The sequence below is a fragment of the Ictalurus furcatus genome, chromosome 1 (assembly GCF_023375685.1).
Source record: "Ictalurus furcatus strain D&B chromosome 1, Billie_1.0, whole genome shotgun sequence".
Taxonomy (NCBI): Eukaryota; Metazoa; Chordata; class Actinopteri; order Siluriformes; family Ictaluridae; genus Ictalurus; species Ictalurus furcatus.
In genome coordinates this window covers 25,070,697-25,092,444 of record NC_071255.1, presented here as the reverse complement: position 1 = coordinate 25,092,444, position 21,748 = coordinate 25,070,697, and the positions used below count along the sequence as shown (strand labels likewise).

The following is a 21,748-nucleotide window of genomic DNA, read 5'->3' as shown; positions in this document are numbered from 1 at the left end:
TTAATGTGCCGGTGTACAGGTGTTCCTAATAAAGTGGGCGGTGAGTGTAGATGAAAATATTTAACATTGTAGTAACTTTTAGTGTGTTTTTAATCTCAACCCTCATTATTGTTAGTCTTTTGAAATACAGTTTCACCGTGTAATTGATGTTTTTTATTTTAGGGAAGAACTCCTCAACAGTCACATCACAGCACCTCAATGAATGGTAAAGGCTTTCACATGTATAACACTGATTCAAATTTTCCAACTTTGTAAGCTTTTGTATCTAACCAGACGGGATTTGTAAATGCATGGATGAAACATACATGGTGCAGAAAAACACCACCAAAACAAGTGTCAGTAGAAATAAGACAATATGTTTTATTTTTTATGAAAATTACATGTAAATTACATGACAAGGTCAGTGGACTTGTCACAAAATGCCATGTTAAAGGAATATTCAGAACCTTTGTTGTAGTTTATACAGTATGTACCATAAGAGTTACAGTGATGGGGAATACTCCTGTGACAAGATGTGATACTGTGTAATGGGTATAACTGTTTTTGAATTGTATTATTTTTATTGCAGGTTATTGGGAAGCCCCAGTTGAAGACACCAAGGACTTATAGATGTTGGTCTTAACCTGTCAGCCTGCACAGACGTCTATTCCAGTCCTACCTACACCACACTAGACTTCTCAATGCCTTGTCTGGATGGCTGACTAGCACCAAGTTCTCTTCAGAATTATATGTATGGAAACATATATAAAAGGGACATAACCAACTGAATATTGCAAGAGCAAAGAACTTGCCTTACTTCAGAAATAAATAATTGCAAAGGAAAACTTTTTATCCACTATATTTCTCTGTGCTCTATTTTCAAGGGTAACATTTCTTTATGAAGTGCCTACTGTGTGAGTTATAGTTTTAAAAATCCTGTCATCTACTAACACTAATGTTGTCCACACCTGTATCTCTTTCTTTTATGGAACATAAAGGGAAACCAAGTATTAACTCTCACTCACTATTTATTTATTTTATAGAAAAAAGATGCAGTGATAGTGAATGGTGACTGAGGGTATCAGTCTCTTCTGTCATTCTGACTTGCATCTCCTTTTGTGTTCCACTGAAGATAAAAGTCATACAGGTTTGGAACAATTCAGCTTAGTGTTTTTGTATTGTGGACATTGTTACAAATGTCATTTGCAAAGTAAACCAGGTTGGATTTAGTTTTAATCTCATGTTATACTGGTGAAATTTCACATATAAATGTTTAAATAAAACGTTAATGTCTATACAGTTGCTTTATGTTTATCATTTGGTTTCATTAGATATATTGACCTCAAGTAAAGTACTCCTGGAGTAAAGGGTAAATACAGTTAAAAAAAAGAAAAAAAAGAAAAAAAAGAAGAAGTAAATGTAACATTAATTTTGATAATTAAAAGTCCAATATGAATTAAATTGAGTTAAAAACATTTAGTAAATGTAGCACATTTGTTTTATTAAACAATAGTCTCATTTTCTGTTACATCTATGTAATATATCTACTCATTTTTATTTGTTGTTTTCACTTAGGGTTACTATTGCATTGACAGTGCATTGCGTTGATTTTAATTATATCTATTCACTTTCATGTGTAATAAAGTTATTCAGATCTACTTAATTTTTTTACTTACATTTACTCAATTCATAAGGTATATTTTAATGATTTCACAGCTATAAAATGTACTCAATATTTTTAAGTGTAAAAATGTTTCACCAAAAAAATTGAGTACATCATAGTTTAAGTCTTTAGAGTGTACAGAGGCATGAAAACTATGTAATATACAGTCCCCTCTGAAACTATTGGAACAGCAAGGTAATTTAACTTGTTTTTGCTGTACTGAAAACATTTGGGTTTGAGATTAAAAGATGAATATGAGAAGAGTTTAGAATTTCAGCTTTTAATTCCTGGTATTTATATGTAGATGTGTTAAATGAAATAGAGCATAGCATATTTCGTATCAGACCACCCAGTTTATAGGTGAGCAAAAATATTGGAACATGTAACTGATAGGTGTTACTTAATACCCAGGTGTGTCCTGTTAGATTAATTGTTTAAACAATAAATAGCTATGAACATCTGCTTTTGGTTTTAGCCTTCAGTTTCACCTGTGAAGACTGCATTTGTTGTTAAAATAAAATAAGTCAACATGAAGATCAGAGAGCTGTCTATGGGAGAAAAGCAAGCCATTTGAGCAACAGACACTGAATTGGTTGGTCAAGGAAAACAACAAGAGCTGATGACCGAAACATTGTGAGAGCTGTATACAAACCACCCATCAGCAGTAAGAATCAGAAAGCCAGATTGGAATTTGCAAAGCAACACAGAGATGAACTTCAAAAGTTCTGAAACCAAGATTAACCTCTACGAAAGTGAAGGAAAAGCCAAAGTATGGAGAAACAAAGCATGTGCCAAAACATATAAGTTCATCTATGAAACATGGTGGAGGTAGTGTCATGGTTTGGGCTAAAATGGCTGCTTCTGGAACAGGCTCACTAATCTTTCTGATGATGTAACTCATGGTAGCAGCAGAATAAATTCAGAAGTTTACAGGAACATTTTATCTGGCAATTTACAGAGAAATGCATGCAAATTTATGAAGAAAGAACTTTATAACGCAGTAAGCCATTGATCCAGAACACACTGCCAACTCAACAAAGGACTTCATCAGGAGGAAAAAGTAAAAGGTTTTAGTCTGGCCCAGTCAATCATCAGACCTTAACAAAATTGAGCATGCATTTCACTGCCTGAAGAGGAGACTGATGGTAGAAACCCCCCTGAAACAAACAACAACTGAAAGAGGCTGCGGTACAAGCCTGGAAAAGCTTCACAAAACCAACAATTTGGTGATGCCACTGAGTTGCAGGCTTGATGTAGTTATTGCAAGCAAGGGATATCCAACCAAATATTAAGTGTTATTTACTTTAATTTACTTCAAGACTTACCTGTTCCTATACTCATGCTTGTCTAAACATTGGGTGGTCTGATGCAAAAGGTTCTATGTTTCATCTAGATGTAAATACCAGGAAATAAAAGCTGAAATCCTAAACTCTCGTCTCATATCCATCTTTTGATCTCAAACCCAAACATCTTTGGTGTATAGCACAAATTGGCCTTGTCGTTTGTTTTGTTCTTTGCATTAATAGTACTTTACATTACATAGTAAGTTTTACATTAATAGTAAGTTCACTGGCTCTGAGGTTCAAGATGTTTCTTGTGTAACATGCTACTTTTTATTTATCATTGATAGTCTTTTTTTTTTGTAATAATGGATTGATCTCAGATAATCTGGTGCATGCTATAATGCTGATACTTGGAGAGGACCTCATAAATGCACTCACTTGTTTCCAATCTTGATGCCCATTTATTGCATAAAATGTATTTCATTTGTTTCATTATAAAGAAATATTTTCATGTACTAATATTACAGAAGAGAAGCATCAGAGTAACATCTGGTATTACCTCACAGAACATATCCTCATAATCACCACATTGTAAATACATGTGCAGACCAATTTGCTGCAATTACAGCACCAAAGGTTTATGAAGTCACTCCTAACAAGCTAGTGTCAAGCAGGTGCTAAAACTGAATTTGTTTGTGCAGATGTCAGGTCAGATGACTTCAATTTGTAAGTGAATTTGTTCTAAGTGTTCTCTACATAGCCATAAGCAGGCTCTCTATGCCAAAACTCAATGAGTTTGGAGCAGGTGGCCACTTTGAAACACTTTCACATCGACTGCATTTCAAAACTCAAGATCAGGTCCGTCTGTGTCTGTCAATATCCTCCATCTTAAGGCAAAATGAGACTAGATTTAAAACATAATTTAAATAGCAGCACCTGGAAGAAAGACCTTATTTTTGAGGTGGAGGTTGTTGAACCAGAGAGGAATTATCTTTGTCTGGACAGATCACATCAGTTCTTCAATGTTCTTTTTGTCTCAAGGTGAAATGCCTCCTGGGATCCCAATGTCTGGCACAATATCTGAAACTCATCTCTTAACAACATCTAGCCACCATCTGTGGAGAACTTTATTATGAACAGAAAGACAGAATCTCATGAAAGATCCACACATAAAAAATATAAAATCACAGCTTTTAAGATAATTGGACATATTTCAGATTTTAACAGAAATATGTCAAGAGTCAAGTCAAAAGTCAAGTGAGCTTTTAATTGTCATTTCTGTGTATAACGTGTATATATTGGAAATAATTATTGCTTCTTTATGGTGATGGTGCAATACATAATAGTACACAGGACTACATAAAGTGCAGATACATGTGAATGGTGCAATATACAATAAATACACTGAGAGAATCACTTTATGCAAAAGTGAAAACAGTAAGCCCTAGCTTTCATGTTGCCTGAGGAATATGTATGACACCTGAATGAATGGTTTTCCTCAGTGCAGCTTAAATGGCTTAATTTGTGCTAGAGTCCTGCCTCCCATCGTTTGATGTTTAGGCCAACTGATGTGAAAGACATGGGTCACATTAGCCTTCCATTTACACCTAAAATAAACTCTTCTCTGATTATCTCTGTTGTTTATCAAACTACTATTCATTATTCCTTATCTTAGCTTTACTCCCTGTCATCTTAACCTCTCGCCTAAAAACTCACACACATTGTTCAAATTTTCAGTTTCTGATAGGTCCAGACACTCAGGCAGCCAGCAGAAGAAAAATGTAAATGATTTTCTTGTTCATTAATTATGCTATAAAAATGTAAATTGGTTCAGTGCCAAAAATGCTAATGGAACAGAGATAAAAAGTCTCTTGTGCCAAGAGAATATAAAAGATTCATTTTCCTAAATGTAGTTCTGCTATCAAAAAAAAAAAAAAAAAAAACCTCATGGCTTCTGTGATGTCCAGTGACTTTTAGAGCAAGGCCACCTCACTCTCAGCATAGCACACACAGATGCCTGTCTTTATTAGATTCAGGAAACTGAATGACTAAAAGCTTTTGCTCCAGTGTACATGAGGCTTTAGAAGTTTATTGATTTTCTTCTTGAATTTATTTTGTAGTGCCAATGACTAATCATGTTGTAGCCCAATGCCCAGGAAGACAACTTTGTTTCCAATACTCTTTTCAGACTGACCACTCTGTCACAGTTGATTATATATGTAAGTTGATAAATGTATACATACACTCACTATCCACCAAAAGGCCAGGTGATTTTTTTCTTCTTCTAATCTTCTGTCCAGTTTGGGTGAGTCTGTGCCCATGATAGTCTCGGATTCCTGTTCTTGGCTGACAGGAGTGGAACCTGATGCAGTCTTCTGCTGTTGTAGCCCATCCACCTCAAGGTTTGATGTGTTGTGCATTCTGAGATACGTTTCTGTTCACCACAGTTGTAAAGCGTGATTATACAAGTTACTATATTGCTCACAGCATGTTTTTTGTTTTTTCACACCATTCTGTGTGAACTGTGGAGAATTGTGTGTGAAAATTCCAGGAGATTAGCAGTTTCTGTAATACTCAGTCCAGTTCATCTTCCACCAAAAACCATGGCACAGTTAAAGTTACAGAGATCACATTCTGATGAACTGAAGCTCTAGGCCTATATCTGCATGATTTTATGCATGCTGCTGCCACATGATTGGCTGATTGGATAACTGCATAAATGAGCAGTTGTACAGGTGTTCCTATTAAACTGGACATGAGTGTATGTAGTTTAAGCTTTTTTTTAAAAAAAAATTGTCAATTATTACAGCTGCATGGGAATTCAATGTACATTTATAAGAATTGTTGTGGCATACTTCTCTATGAAATGCTGTTAAAATACCTATTCAGTGCTACACTAGAGAGAGAAGGCATAAGTCAGACAAGCTCAGCTGGGGCACGGCCTCTTTGGAGCACAGTCTCTGTACATCCACTCTTCCAACACTGTCTTGTAAGTAGTCAAATGATCAGAACACTCATTAGTTACATTAATTAGCATAGGGGCCCTGTTGATGCAGACTATCTGAAAGGATGGGGCAGGAAGAGAACAGGAAGAATTCTGAGCACTGGGGAAGTGTTTATCTCTCTCAGGAGTCCTGCAGAGCTGTCAGCCGGATGACTCATCACAGAACACACAAGTGACAAGTGGCATCAAAAACACTGATTACAAACAAACTGCACTGACAAATGGTATGCTTTAGTCATGTAGGCATCACTTAGATAAGAAAAACGTTTAAGACTTACAGCAAATGTGCATCAGTATTTAATAGAGAGCAATAACATTAAAAACAATCATTTTATTAGATGAAGATAAGCATTAATTTGGGTGTTTAAATAGCATATTGGTGGAAGCAACTTTTTAAAATGAATATCAAAGCTCAAACCCAAAACACAAGCGTTTATGAGCTTCATGTAAAAGGTGATCTAACCAATTGTTAACTCCTCACTTGTTTAACCATATTCACCAAGTCAAAGTTTTTTTCTCATAGCAGTACACAATGATTAACTAAATCAATCTTTAGCTTTTCTCCCACTTCCCCATGTGTGAGTGTGCATATGATGCTATCTGAATGATTGCTGTGTCATCCATGGTGTTTTTATTCCATATGCCCAGTGCTCCTTGAATGGGATCTAGATCTCCTGCAACCTGGACAAATGGATATCAGTGAAGCTGAATTAATAAATAAATAACATGGTTTCAAAATGCATTGATACCTGTCGGGCTTTAATCAACATGAAAAAACAGGCTCATGCGTGCATGCCATTATCTTTGGTTCTGTCTGTACAAGAGAGGAAAATGTACAATGCTGGACATGTCAGGTCAGATCATGTTCAGTTCCACAAAAACAATCCCATCTCTTTCTCCAACACTTTTGTGTCCCATGTGACGATCCACATCAGGTCTGTCCGAGCGTTTAAAAACACAACAAACCATGTATGTGTTCAGATTTGAAGTTGGAAATAGAGCCTAGAAGAGTTTGGAAGACGTGTCCAAACAGATTTAAGATCTATGAGATGCTGCAAATAAAAGCCTTTCAGAAAACATATATTGGCAGAATAGTGTTTGATCAGATGAAGAGATGGCATGGCTGCAGCTCATTTAGAAGTCATCATAACAAAGAAGAAGAAATTATTATTTGCAGAGGATACAAGCTCATCAGAGGGAGTGTAATTATTAAGATGAGTGTTGTAAAATGTTATTATTGTAAATACAATTTTGAAGAAGCTTAACTAGGTTACAATAAAAGAGCCTGTCACTGCACTAGTCTAAGCTGATAATATGGATCCATCACAGCACAGGATTTATGATCATATTTTTATTTTCTGATTAGGCATCAGGAATCAGTTTTGTCCCCCTCTTTTTTTACTGATTGGTATTATCTGGACACATCAGTATTGTGTAGACTCATTGTGTGTACGTGCCTCTGATCATGTGATGAGTTTTATGTGTGATCTGGAAAAAGTCAGTTATCATGTTGACTATGTGAGACGCAAGGGTTCATAACAGATTCTATTTTTCATTTTGTTCTGCCACAACCTGATAAAGCTGGAATACAGCACAGCTGGATGCAGTTTCCTTACACTGGATTCTGGCACATATCGACCTCACATTTAATATTGATTGACCCCTGTCCGACATCATCGAACATTTTTCTATTTATAACCCAAAGGTGAACAGTCAGTAATGAAGATTGATACCAGAATTAGACTTTTGTTAGTGGCCTAGCTTGAATCCATTTGAATGCTTGATGTCAATAATGCTGAAGAGCAATTTTACAACCTTACAATTTCAATTGTAGGTAGAAAAATGTCCTGGAAAGGCTGACGCTTAATTATTATTATTATTGTTATTATTTTATGAAATAGAATAAATTAATATGGAATCAGATGCATAGGGATTCTGAGGTGTATTGGAAGGAGGTTTGTGCTGATATATACATGCAATTTTCATATATCAATGTCTTTGACATTACATTATTTGCATGCATAAATTAAAAACACTATATCAGATGCCATTCATGCTGTTATAGTATCATAAATTTACATTTTACCCAGTGGTTGTGACTGTTAAAATGGTAAATTCTGTAACATAATTATGGTAGAGATCTAATTCCTCCCTCCAACTCTCGTTAGTGTCATTTCATATTGAGCTGTGAGTATCCGTGTGCTTTTTACTCTGATGCACTCTATAATGTGTGAGCTGTGCCTCAGGCTCAGTAGGTTGATAGGAAAGCTGTGACTGTGTTTGTGCCTTCATCTCCATCGTTTTTCCTCTGTTCATTTTTCCTGTTTAACTGTACCATGTGTTGCAGTTAGATGGAGATGACAAGGCTGGGCTTTATGTCACATGAAAACAGGCAAACAGAGATTTCCCATTGAATAGGCTGAGCAAGCAACAGGGTTGCAGACACATAATCATAACTGCAAGGAAAAGCACAAATAGAAAAAAAAAGAATTCTGTTCATGGCCACTCAAGATCTTACGTTTTCAGTAGACTTAGTTATACGAAATACATATCACACAGAATACTGGCTTAGCTCTAATAAAAACATTTTTCTCAAAAGCGTAGATTTAGATTTGTGTGAGAATGGTGGCCTCATTGCTATGAGCACGCTGAATGTCCCTAGCTTTTGCTCTCTTGTGTTTGCTTCTCTTAAGCTTCACAAATCTAAACCCTTCAACTGAAAACAGTCTGTTGTTGTACAGATAAAAGGGTTGCTAAGGTAACAGGCCAAATTGTCCAGTGTCAGATTTTCATGTCTGGCAGATATAACACTGAAATGAACATGAAATAAAACTGTCAAACTTCATGTTGAAGTATTTTGTGTGCTGTCAATCATAAATGACTCACTACAATAAGCATGATTATATTTGGATTCAGCTGTTGCATGGGATCCAGTGATTATCAGTGCCATCTATGCCATTATTTTCTGCTCTGCATATAATAGTACACTACTGTACAGCCTGCACATACTATTTGCCTGGGACATTTTGAAGTTCTGGGTCATTTTATACTTAGGGGTACATTTGCTAAGGAAAAAAGTGTGACAAAAATCAATTTATGCACCAAAAAATAACGACTTATGCTTAATTTGTCATTATATTAAAAACAAAACCATTGTGTTTTTTTTTAACAGCAGAAATATATAGAGTGTTATACATCTCTAGTTTCTCAGATTCAGTGCTTATTACAACTTCTCAAATAAAGCTCATTTAAAAATACAATTTTATGTATTATTTAGTATTATATATTATCTAAAATTATCTATTTTAAGGAAATTATCTAGGGTAGCCTACTACTCTATTGAAAACCTCTTAATAGTGTACAACTGATTATATATATATATATATATATATATATATATATATATATATATATATATATATATATATATATATATATATATATATATATATATATCTCCTTAAGAAACCCAACAATAACATAGTTGCCAATATAAAAACATAGTTGATGTGAGTAACAAACTGACCTGGACAAAAAGAAGCAGAATGGTATATTTGAGCACAGGACACTTTTCCCATAGACCAAATGTTTAGTTTTATCATATGTAACATTTTAAGTAAAATATGTTCATATGCTTTTACAACCATTTGATATCAGTTATACAATTAATTGTATTAGTTAGTATTTGTAATAATATTAATATGGTGGATTTAAAAAGTCAACACACATAAGTTCTTGGCAGACCATGGATTTAGCAGTCAGATGAAACCAAGAAGATGTCAAGAAGATAATACAGCAGATTTTGATTTGGGGTTAAATTCACTTCAATGTTGACAGGTATTAGATCATTACATTTAAACATGAGTCTGAATGTGATTTATTAATTCTGGGCACAGTCACATTCCTAATTATAAAAGGGTGTGCATATTTGTGCAACCACCTGATTTCTTTTTTTTCCCCCTAAAATCATGTGCAACCACATGATTTATTTTTTTTCCCTAAAACTCTCTATTTGTTTTTCATTTATATTTTATTGGTTGTTATTGCATCTTAAAGGTGGAAAAAAAAGATCTGACGTGATTGACCTTGGTTTCATTTTTACATCACAAAACCTTGCAATTTCAACAGGGGCGTGTAGACTTTTTTATCTTCTGTAATTGACATTAAGCAGATGAAAATATTTGCATTTGAATCCATATTTGTCCGTGTTAAAAACTAATTTTAAAACTTGCATTAGCATTTATGACCATATTACACACACATAGGCCTATTCATATGTCACATTAATACATAATTAATCTGAGCTTTCTAACCCATCTAATTCTGTTTGTGGAGCTGGCCACAGATGAGACCCAGGTGAGGAAATAAAAGCCTTCAGTGATACTGCTCTTTTTTCTCCCTTTACTTAGAGTCTGTACTTCCCCATTATCTCTCAACACAGCTGGCCTTTTAACAAAAGTGGCTGAAATTTTTATAGTTTCAACATCTCTACAAGAAAATTTTTGCTTTTCCTAGAAATATAATGTAGAGATAGGATAATTGTGCATTTGTGTGTGTGTGTGTGTGTGTGTGTGTGTGTGTGTGTGTGTGTGTGTGTGTTTTAATCTGATATATGATGTTTGAGCTGTGCCTCAGGTTCAGTAAGCTACTGTAATGTCAGAAAGCTCTGATTCTGTTTGTGCTTCTAGTTACTGTATGTACATGAAAATATCAGACTGTGCTTTGATTCACATAAAAACAGTTAAACAGAGATACCACATTCAAGGTTCTGCTTTTCTGCAGTAGACAATCTTGGCTTTTTTGGGGGGCACACAAATAAATGCTTCAGTTCTAAACACACAAATAAAGCCATTAAAATATTATGGAAAAAAGCTGCTGTAATTACTTTTAAACTTTTTTTTTTTTTTTTTTTTTATCATTTTAAACATACAGCATTTGTACTTACCAGGTGACATAGGAGGTAGTAATTTTAATGTTTTTGGGGAACGTGGAAGATAGGACTTGATAAAAAAAAAATTTGACAGCTGAAAAATAAATGTTTCAGTTCTATCTATATTATTTTTGTCATAGCTTAAATTAATTTTCCTTCTGCTATAATTCTCAATGCCCAGCAACAGATTTCAGCTCCTCCTGGGCGATCTGCAGTTGTTCCCCAGCCAACTGTGACATATAATCTCTCCAGCAGGTCCTGGATCTAGCTGTGGGTCTCCGTTCAGTGGGAGATGACTAATACATCTCAAGTGGGAGCCAATCAGGGGGCATCCTTGTAAGTTTCCCAAAGCACCTCAACTGGCTTTTCTCAATTTAGAGGAGCAGTGGCTTTACTTTAAAGCTCTCACGGATTGTTGAGCTCCTCCATCCTATCACAAAAAATTAAGCCCAGCAACCCTGTGAAGGAACCTAATTGCTTGCCACCTGAACTTGCAATTTGATTCCTTTGGTCATTACCCATAGCTTGAGACCAAAGTTTAAGATAGAGACACAAATGTCAAGGCACACAATTATAGGCCTTCTCCAAATCCATAAATTAGGATTAGGATAATTCCACCACCCCTGATAACGCTGTGCAGGAGTAAATAGCCTGAGTGCAACTCTCATTGTTCCTCCTGAAGGTTCCTCCTAGGTTCAACTAACAGATGGATTGTCCTCTCTGGAATCCTTATATAGGCTTTCCTGGGAAGCTGAGGAGTGTGATTTTGCTATAATTGGAACACACTCTCATGTCTGCTTTTAAAAAAATAGGGCCCACCATCCAGCTTGGCCAGTCTAAAGGCATTTAACCATACAACCCCCAACCTTTTCCAGTGCATCCAGCAACGCAAGCCAAATCATCTCTACTTCTGCATCCTTTCCACTATGAACTAACCTCAGAGATTGACTCGAGATTTCGGGCTGTGCCCCCTGAAGTGAGAGCATGTCTACTGGGTTAATGAGTTCCTCAAAGTGTTCCTTCCATCTCTCAACATCCCCAGTAGAGGTCAACACTCCTCCCCTAGCTTGTGTGTGGTTTCTCTGTCCTGAGGCACCAAGTAACATGATTTATCAGCACTTCAGAAGAGTTTGTATAATTTTGCTTTTATATATAATCATGTTATTACATGGTAAAATATCAACTACTAAGATTTATGCAGATCCATCAATGGTGTGCCTTGTTTCCACTCCTATTTTCAGTACCAAGGTTGGAGTGGTGTCCAGTATAGAGGTAACATCACTATTGTTCGCGGATGATGTTCTCTTGGCACCATCCAAAGTACTTCAGCAGAGTAAGACATTTTGGTCCAAATAAGACAAGAGTATGAGAGTATGTTTATTTCCTGTTCATGGGGTGAAACTAAACAAAACAAAAATTTAAATATGTATTCGACAAAAATTAACTACATGATTTAGCCAGAGGAAACATTTAAAAGTAAAAATAGACTTGTTAGTTTATTTACACATTTATTTGCTGTCGTTAGACAAATGTCTTAAAAACACTTTTTAATTAAACATAAGGTGTTACTTAATAGTTTAGTGCGATTCACAGTATTTGAGACGTGAGAAACAAGGTTCTATGGAGAAGAAGAAGAAGGAAGGCGCCACATTGAGGTTGTGTTTGTAACGACACAAATAAAGTTTCATTTGAACAACATGGCGGCGTCCTGTTATCGGTGTGTGTACTGTCTGGTCAGCCACTGAGAAAGATGAACCGAGTGTGACATGGACTGGACATGAATTAATATTGTCTACATGACTCAGGATATTCTTCGGTACTGCCGTTATTGTGAGTACCGTGGTCTGTTAGCTTGTCTTGTTTATGTCAGGACTGTTTTGTGCTCACCTAGCTAGCTCCAGTGTTTCCTACACCTGATCCTGGCGTCTTCGTGCACTGCATTTGAGGTTGTTTTGCAAGTAAATGACAAACCTGTCCAAAAAAAGAGGATGTTTTGAGAAGCAGGGAAACACCAACATGTGCAGTATTTGTAGTATAATATCAGAATAAGAAAACATTGACTTAGCCATATGTTTTTGAAGACCTTGGGTCTTGATGCTTTATTTTAAAATATCACTTTCAAATATACAGTTGTGCACGCTTAGTTATCTGTGTGGTCCCTGCCATCTGTGTAATAAATATAAATGTCAATCCATAAATGAAAACAAGAAGACAGGAAGGCACTTCGTATTGAAATGATGACTAACCGTGAGATTACAGCCAATGATAGAGTTGTGCTTATTGAAGGTACAAGGTACTGTGTCAATTCTAGTCCTTTTGTTATTGTTATTGAGGAATAGAATCATGCCCCGATGCTGCTAAGCTGTTGTGGCACATCATCAGTTAAATTTATTATCTTTTTAAAAATCTGTAACCATAGCAACCCCCCCCCCCTCTCTCTCTCTCTCTCTCTCTCTCTGTGTGTGTGTGTGTGTGTGTGTGTGTGTGTGTGTTTCTCTCTTTCGCTCTCTTTTATACACACTCAGAGACACACATTTTCTTTATTTTTTCCTATTTCATTCTCTTCCTCCCTCCCTCCCTCCCTCCCTCCCTCTTTTCATGTTACAAAAACCGGCCAGATCACTCAGCTATGATGCAGAGCGTTGTGGGCGTTTTATTAAGAATCATTGCAGCAAAACACCTTTATCCTCAGTAATTCAGTGCTTTCAAAAGTAATACTAGTCAAGATCAGTAGCATATGTAAAGGCAGCAGAGAATGTTTCCGTCTCTAAACTGAAGCAATTGCGGAGGATCTGGGAGTTATACTGTAAGAAACTACACCATGTCTTGGGCAGTTTGACCTCCTTTGAACCTTATTGCACAAACTGAAACAAAGTGCTAAAACTACATGTAATGACCAATAGACAGGAAAATTAGTCAATTGCCTTTCATTACCACCTTAGAAAAGCTATTGTTTCTGCTTTATTATTTAATTTCTAGTTTCCAAGGTGATTGCTTAATAATCCCCTTACAGTATCCCATGTTGCCATAGTGACACACAGTGATGAGGCTGGGTTTGGTGCCTGTTGGTTTGGTGTGTTGACATTTTTTGTGATGGCGGAGGATTTACGGTACAGTAGGTCTGTCTCCGTGTGTTTCCTGTTGCTCTTCTGATTTGTAGAGACTGACTATCATTTAATATTTATAAAACAGTTTGGGTGACAGAATGGCAGGCGATGAGATTGTTCGCGGCTGTTTAATATACCAGATAATGTTTTCATTCCTCAATTGGAATGCACAGATCAGGCCAAAATATTGGCTGATTTGATTCATGTTTATAACTGGAAGGAACAGAAGGTTTGAGCCCCGGTTCACTCTTAGGCAAGTTCTCAAAGTGCTTCAGTTAAATGAATACAAACACTCTGCAATAAACTGCAATGCAATCTGACAACATCGACTCAGTTACTGGTAAACTGGTAAAAGCAATGAGACTTAAATGGGATTCATTTATGAAAATGACTCTTTAATTTGGAATTGATGAGCATGTTTGTTAGTTCTGTGGTATGCTAATTAACAATAATTGAGTGTCCATACACTCTGCATGTGTTTAAAAATCTGCTACCTTTTATATATAATAAGAGCAACTTTTATGTTCTAGAAAATACAAGCTAGTCAGTCATACACTTTTGTACCAGTCTGGGATCCTCCATGGGTCTAAATAACACAACAGTCTTAACTAACTACTAACATGGACATGCTCTTACATTAGATACATTTGAATAGTATGTGTGGGAATGTCCTTTGTATGTCCTAATGGCTTTTGTTTTCTCTTTTCAGGTGCATGATGCATAAAACTTGTCAATTTGCTGTGTATTCTGTGGGACTGCTGAAGCAGGTGGGATGCCTACATCCTTGGTTCGTCCAGGCCACGCCTGCCATCAGGTCTGGCATTCGGAGTGTGTTCAGTGAAAGCGGAGTATGGGAAAGAGACTACAGGGCAGACACCAGACGTAGGGTGGAGACATGGTGGCATCCACGCATCCAGGAGCAATGGCACAAGGACATGAAGGAGCAGGTAAGTCACTGAATTACATTATGTCATCAGGTGTGATGGTTATAATGGAAGGGAATTCAAAATGAAGCCCATATATAATCAGGTGAAAGCAGCTTAATTCTTGAAAGTATTACTTCCACAATTTGTCCTGCTTGCTCACGAATTTGTGCATGCACAACACTGTACACACACACACTCAAAGTTACAGTACTGTAGTGTGAATTTGCACTTCATGTGTTGGAATAGTGTGCACTCTATTACACTCCCACAGCCTGATTACTTTCTCCTTACTCTTGTATTTTCAGTGCAACCACACTGACAAAAGTCGTTTGGCTCATACTGGAATCTACTGCTAGTCTTTTGGTTTGTGAAATGGGTTTAAGCATACACTAAAACAGGGGTTCTCAAACTCTGTTGTAGCCAGGAACCTGTTTAACTGAAAAATAAATACTACAGACCTCCTCAGCACAGATTTACAATGTATTTAGAAAGTATTCAGACCCCTTCACTTTTGCACATTTTATTGTGTTATAGATTTAATTTGAAAATGACTAAATTAGACTTTTTTTACTGTAGATCTATACATAATAATCCGCAATAACAAAGTGAAAACATGTTTTTAACATATAAGGGAGTTGGGCAGAAACCCAATGGTTACTCTAACAGGGCTTCAGAAATCCTTAGCAGAGATGGGAGAACCTGCCGGAAGAATAACCATCTCAGAAATATTTCAGCTCTCAGCCTTTTTTTGATAGCATGGCTAGATGGAAGCAATATTTGAGTAACATTTATTTATATGATAGACATATAAGATTCTCTGGTTTGATGAGACAAAAATTTTACTTTTTTAGATGAACTCAAAGGACTATGTCTGGCAAAACCAGGTACTGCTTATCAACTAACTTATACTGTCCATATGGTGAAGCATAGTGGTGCCAGCATCAGTGGCAGGTATGGGAAGACTGGTCAGAGTTGAGGAAAGGATGAATGCAGCCAAATAGAAAGGTTTGTGAAGAAAACTTGCACAAGACCCAAGACAAGGCTGGAGTCTCAATTCTCTGAATATGGCCCAGTTAAAGTCAAAGACTATCTGTGGAGAGACCTGAAGATATCAATTCACAGACGCTCAATATTACCAACTGCACCACTCACTGTGGTGCCTGTCAACTAAGATTTCAATCACTTGAAATATTTAATATTCAAATATTACACAACCCATAATTTTAAACAATTGCTACACTATGTCTTTGAAACATGTCTCGAGATCAAACTCACAAGGAGGAAGTGTGATTTTATCAAAACTTTTTATTGTTTCAGATTTATTATGTTTTTGTTTATTTAATGTTTGTTTTTATTTATGTATTGTATTTAATACAATATGTATTTAAAGATATGTATTTAATTTCCCACAGTGATGATCATTGATTCGCCGGGCATTGCATTTCTTGTGCTAAAAATCCTCTTTTTCATCACATAGGATGAGTCTCTCATTATATATTCTCACTACATCAGGTACACCGTAATGGTGGTATAAGACCAAAATTATGTAGTGCCTGCACTGTACCCTCAAAAAAAACAACAACAACAACAATTTGAGACTCCATCACAGAAAAGTCTTCACTCCCTATTGGGAATTACTGCTTATGTGAAAATATATACGTCATTTATTCATACATACTAGAAAAGAAAGTATACTATAAATGACAGGCATTTATTCAGGACCCTTTTTTGACATCAGGCGAAGCTTTTAGGAAACACGTATTAATAGACAAAACTATGGCTAAAACATTGTCTCTAAAAGCATAGAAAAATGCTAAATATTATGATGATTATCATAATAACCCTATAGTGCAGGAGAGCCTGATTTATATGATTAGAAAGCATCTTCCTTCTGATAGAAAAAGGGCATACATAGAACAGTCTATAGTAAGTGTCAGTACTGGTAGAGAACGTCTAGTGGTAAGTATAACACATTTGATTTAAAAATATCACAAGACAAACAGTATATTTGTGTTTATTCTGCTTCTCCATGCTGGTGTAATGAGCATCATTACTGTAAACACCCTTTGCTCTGCAATTAAAGGCTGCGTAATCAGAACACTGTTGTAGAGTATGATTTGAATGGATTTTTGTATAGATGAGGGCTTGCTTTTCCATGCAACTCATGCATCTCACAGACGCATGTTGGTTAAAATAAAAGCATATATGTTACGTGAAATCCTTTTGGTGTGAGATGTGGATGTAGATGGCCTTGACAGATGTGTATGTAGAAAGTAAATGGGTTCGTCAGATCAGCTCTCATAAGCCACACCTTTATAAAGACAGCAGAAAAGAATTAGAGCAATGGACAATAAATATACCTTAAAATTCTGCCTTGATTATGTTTCTTTCCTTGTATTCATTTAATTCATCATTCATTTTTTAATATATTTCCAAAAAAAGATGAATAGATTTTCTGTCATTTCATGTTGATGGACACTCCTTTTTTCTAAAAATACTTTGTCCCTTAAAGCCATGTCCAGATCATTAAAGGCCTCTGACATATATAAATGGTTCTCTGGTCTACCTGAAGTTTTATGTGTTGTTTCATTTATTTGTTGTTATTTGATTTATTTATTATGGATAGTGAAGAGAGCAGAAAGGATTAATCTAAAATCTACTAATCTACTATACTACAAAATACTGAGCCATTATCTCTTAAATTCTGAATGAATCACTGTCAAATGGTTTAGTCACACTTTCAGTCCACATTTAATCCTAAATTGAAGTGTTTTCCCCTATCACATGTAGCATTTTGCTGGGAATTTAGTGCAAATCTTTTAGAAGAGTTGTGCTGGAGCAGTTTTACTGTCGTTTTAGCAATCTCTGAATAATTCAGGCATCTCATGACCTGAGCTGATTAATGCTTCCTGAACCAGCAGCCTTCTTCAAGCCTTTATGAATCATTAAATGTTCTTAAAGTGTATGTGTGTGTGTGTGTGTGTGTGTGTGTGTACATGCACAGTGATGGCTGTATCTTGTGTAGGATAACATCTATGAGCATGATAACACCATTTTGCAAATTTGCATTATATAAACATGTGCATTTTTTAGATGACAAGTTATCACATGAAAGTTTTAAATGAGCAAGCCATAAATAAACTGAAAGTAAAATGCAAGACACGTTGACAGGTTTCATGATGGTGAAAGAAGCTTGTTAAATCTTCATTTGTTTGCATGAATTCTGCCTTCATTGTATCTTAGTTACACTTTAACGATTTCTAATAAAAATATTTTGGCTTATTTTATTCACTGTTCCTAATGTAGTCAGGTAGTCAGTTTTCCTCTTTATGCTTTATTGTTGGAGTTTAATATAACATGATTGCCAAAGCATCATATGGCTGCAACCTTCAATATACAGGGGGTTTAAATTTGCTTGCCTGGATAATGAAAAGACTGTTAGGCTTTAATATTTCTTCTCTTTTTGTTATTCAGTGCACCCAGAAGAAGAAGTTTTATGTCCTCTCCATGTTTCCCTATCCATCTGGACGTCTGCACCTGGGCCATGTGAGGGTCTACACCATCAGTGACACCATTGCCCAGTTCCAGCGCATGAGAGGTCATAAGGTAGCTGCTATATGGAGAATTTCTACAAATCCTTATCTTTTATTCTCTCTCTCTCTCGCTCTCTGTCTCTCGCTCTCTCTCTCTCTCTCTCTCACACTCACACACACACACACACACACACACACACACTCACGCACACATCATGACTCACCTTTTTAATGCTGGTAAAAGATGTCTTTTCTCTTCTTTGCATCTGAAGATATTTTATTATAAGCAATCAAAAAAACATTTATAGACAACCAGTCAACGAACAGCTTATCGACTAGCTCTAATCAATATTTCAGCAGTTTATGGTTGTTTATTTTTAGTAGATAGTCTATGCACCCTCTAAACTATCAACTTGTCCATTTTTTCTTTTACTTTATTTGGATAGTTTTGGTAATGGCTGCTGATGTTTAGTAGATGATTAGTGGACCATCGGCTCATCCCTAGTCCTATTGCAATTTCAGTTTCACAGTTCATGTTGACTCTATTGGTACATTTTCTTACATAAATAACATCACTTGATATGCTGGTCAAGGACCATTTATAGATGGCTTGTAGAGTGTCTAAAGTGAATCAGCCAAATAGAATATTACCCATTATAATTATGTACATCATGTCAATAGGTTTTGCTTCTTTGTAATAAAATTAAATTTTATCGAATTATTGAAAATAGTTCATGACAGGGTGGTGTGATGTGGCCCAATGTGAATAATAATAGATCTTGAAGTGTTTTGTTCTTCTCATACCACAGCAGTTTGCCAGCGCCACAGATTGTACTTTGTATTAGTTAGCTACATTTAATGTTGTGAAATGTAAATGGTAAATGGTGCACTTATATAGTGCTTTTATCCAAAGTGCTTTACACTGTGTCTCATTCACCCATTCACACACACACTCACACACCAATGGTAGCAGAACTGCCATGCAAGGCGCTAACTTGCCATCGGGAGCAACTTGGGCTTCAGTGTCTTGCCCAAGGACACTTCGGCATGTGGAGTCATGTGGGCCGGGAATTAAAATGCCAACCCTACGATTAGTGGACAACCCGCTCTACCAACTGAGCCACAGCCGCCCAGGAATGTCTGTGAAACAAGGCAGTTCCTGTGATCATTTACATTATAGCAGCTCCAGTCTCTCTTTTTCTCTTTCTTGAAGTTAATAAGAGAAAAACACACAGCTTGTCATGTTACATAGAAACCAGAAACCCCTCCATCCTGAAGATTTTTCTAAGGCAAATAATGTATATTATACAATTAGAATTATACATGATCCTCCATACAAGTGCTTATGATTGGGCCATTACTATAGAAATACTAACATATTACAACGAGTGCTATAATAAAAGCCCTGGGATTTTTTTCCCTTGTAAGTGGCACCAATGTCTGAGCCACGCTGTTACAGAAAAATAGTTAACACATTCTGACCAATCAGAATAAAGTACAGCGTTAAGTGTGGAATAAGTAAAACAAAGGAATAATTCTAAAAATTTGACCTCACACTAAAATTACAAATCAATATTGTAATATAATCAAGAATCTATATATGAAGTTGATCAAATGCCTTGTTTTTATGTTTTTTGATTACATGCAAGTCAAAGTGTGTGTGTGTGTGTGTGTGTGTATGTATATGTGTATATGTGTATATATATATATATATATATATATATATATGTATATATATATACACACACACACACACACACACACACACTGGTGCATCTCAAAAAATTTGAATATTATAAATTCTTTATTCTAATATTTTGAGATACTGGATTTTTTTTTATTTCCATGAGCTGTAAGATTAAAAGAAAAAAAAAAAGGCTTGAAATATTTCACTTTATGGGTATCGAATCTAGAATATAAGAAAGTGCCACTTTTTAAATTAAATTACAGGAAAAAAATAACTTTTCCACAAATTTTTTGAGATACGTGTGTGTGTGTGTGTGCACGCGCGTGTGTGTCTGTGCATGCATCATTGTGGAAAAGTTCATTTTTATTTTTCCATAATTTAATTCATAATGTACTCTCTCCCTGTTCATATATACATATATACATATATATATATATATAAATATAAATAAAAATGGGGGGGAGAGAGAGTCTATTTTTTTGTGCAAATGTCCTTGCTAAAGGCCTCCTCTTTATTTTCATTGTGATTTCAAGTTAGAGGCATATGAATAGAGGGAAAAAAACTCGCATGTGAACTCACATGTCTAATTCCTAGTCAGCTTTACCTGATGAAATTGTTGAAATTTATATTTATATAAAATTTATATAAAATCTATTTCAGTTTGTCATTCGGTTAATATACAGTCCCTGTAAAAAGTATTGGAACAGGATTTCAGCTTTCATTTCCTGATATTTACATCTAGATGTAAAACAACTTGGAACATGGCACCTTTGTTTGAGCACATCCATTTTTCAAGTGATTAGAAATATTGGAACATGTGACTGACATTTATTTCTTGTTGCCCAGGTGTGCCCTGTGAGATTGATTGTTTAAACAATTAATAGCTCTGAATGTCTACTTTTGGTTTGAACCCTGGGTTTTTCCTGTGAAGACTGTATTTGCTGTTCAAAAGGATAAACCAACATGAAGACCAGAGAGCTGTCTATAGGAGAAAAACAAGCCCTTATTAAGACTGAAAAACCAAGCACAGACATTTTACATAGCCAATACAACAATTTGGAATGTGCTGAAAAAGGGGTGAAGGTTTCACAGGCGAGACCATAACACAAGATGCGAACCACTCATCAGCAGTAAGAATCAGAAATCCAAATTGGTATTTGCAAAGAAATTCAGAGATGAGCCACAAAAGTTCTGGAACCAAGATTAATCTCTACCAACGTGATGGAAAAGCCAAAGTGTGGAAAAAGAAAGGATCTGCTCATGGTCAAAAACATACAAGCTCATTTGTGAAACATGGTGGAGGTAGTGTTATGACTTGGGCTTGCATGGTTGCTTCTGGAATTGACTTACTAATTTTTATTGATGATGCTGTAACTCATGATGGTAGCAGCAGAAAGAATTCAGAGGTTTACAGAAACATTATGTCTGCCAATTTATAGACAAATGCATCCTATGTAATTGGGAGGAACTTCGTCATGCAACAAGACAAACTGGCCCAAAAAACAAAGTACTTCATCATAAGAACAACATGGAAAGTTTTAGACTGGCCAAGTTAATCAGCAGATGTTAATGCAGTTGAGCATGCATTTCTCCCTTAAGAGGAGACTGAAGGGAGAAACCCCTAAAACAAACAACA

General features: G+C 35.9%; 1 protein-coding gene across 1 annotated transcript in view; it reads left to right on the top strand.

Moving 5' to 3' along the window:
• The first annotated feature begins 12,580 nt into the window (after positions 1-12,580).
• lars2 (leucyl-tRNA synthetase 2, mitochondrial) overlaps positions 12,581-21,748 on the top strand; it is a 55,873-nt gene continuing 46,705 nt past the window's right edge. The window contains exons 1-3 of the mRNA XM_053633867.1: positions 12,581-12,689; positions 14,676-14,913; positions 18,367-18,498. Of these exons, the coding sequence (XP_053489842.1) occupies positions 14,680-14,913; positions 18,367-18,498 (366 nt within the window). The 5' untranslated portion in view covers positions 12,581-12,689; positions 14,676-14,679. The remainder of the gene's footprint in view (positions 12,690-14,675; positions 14,914-18,366; positions 18,499-21,748) is intronic.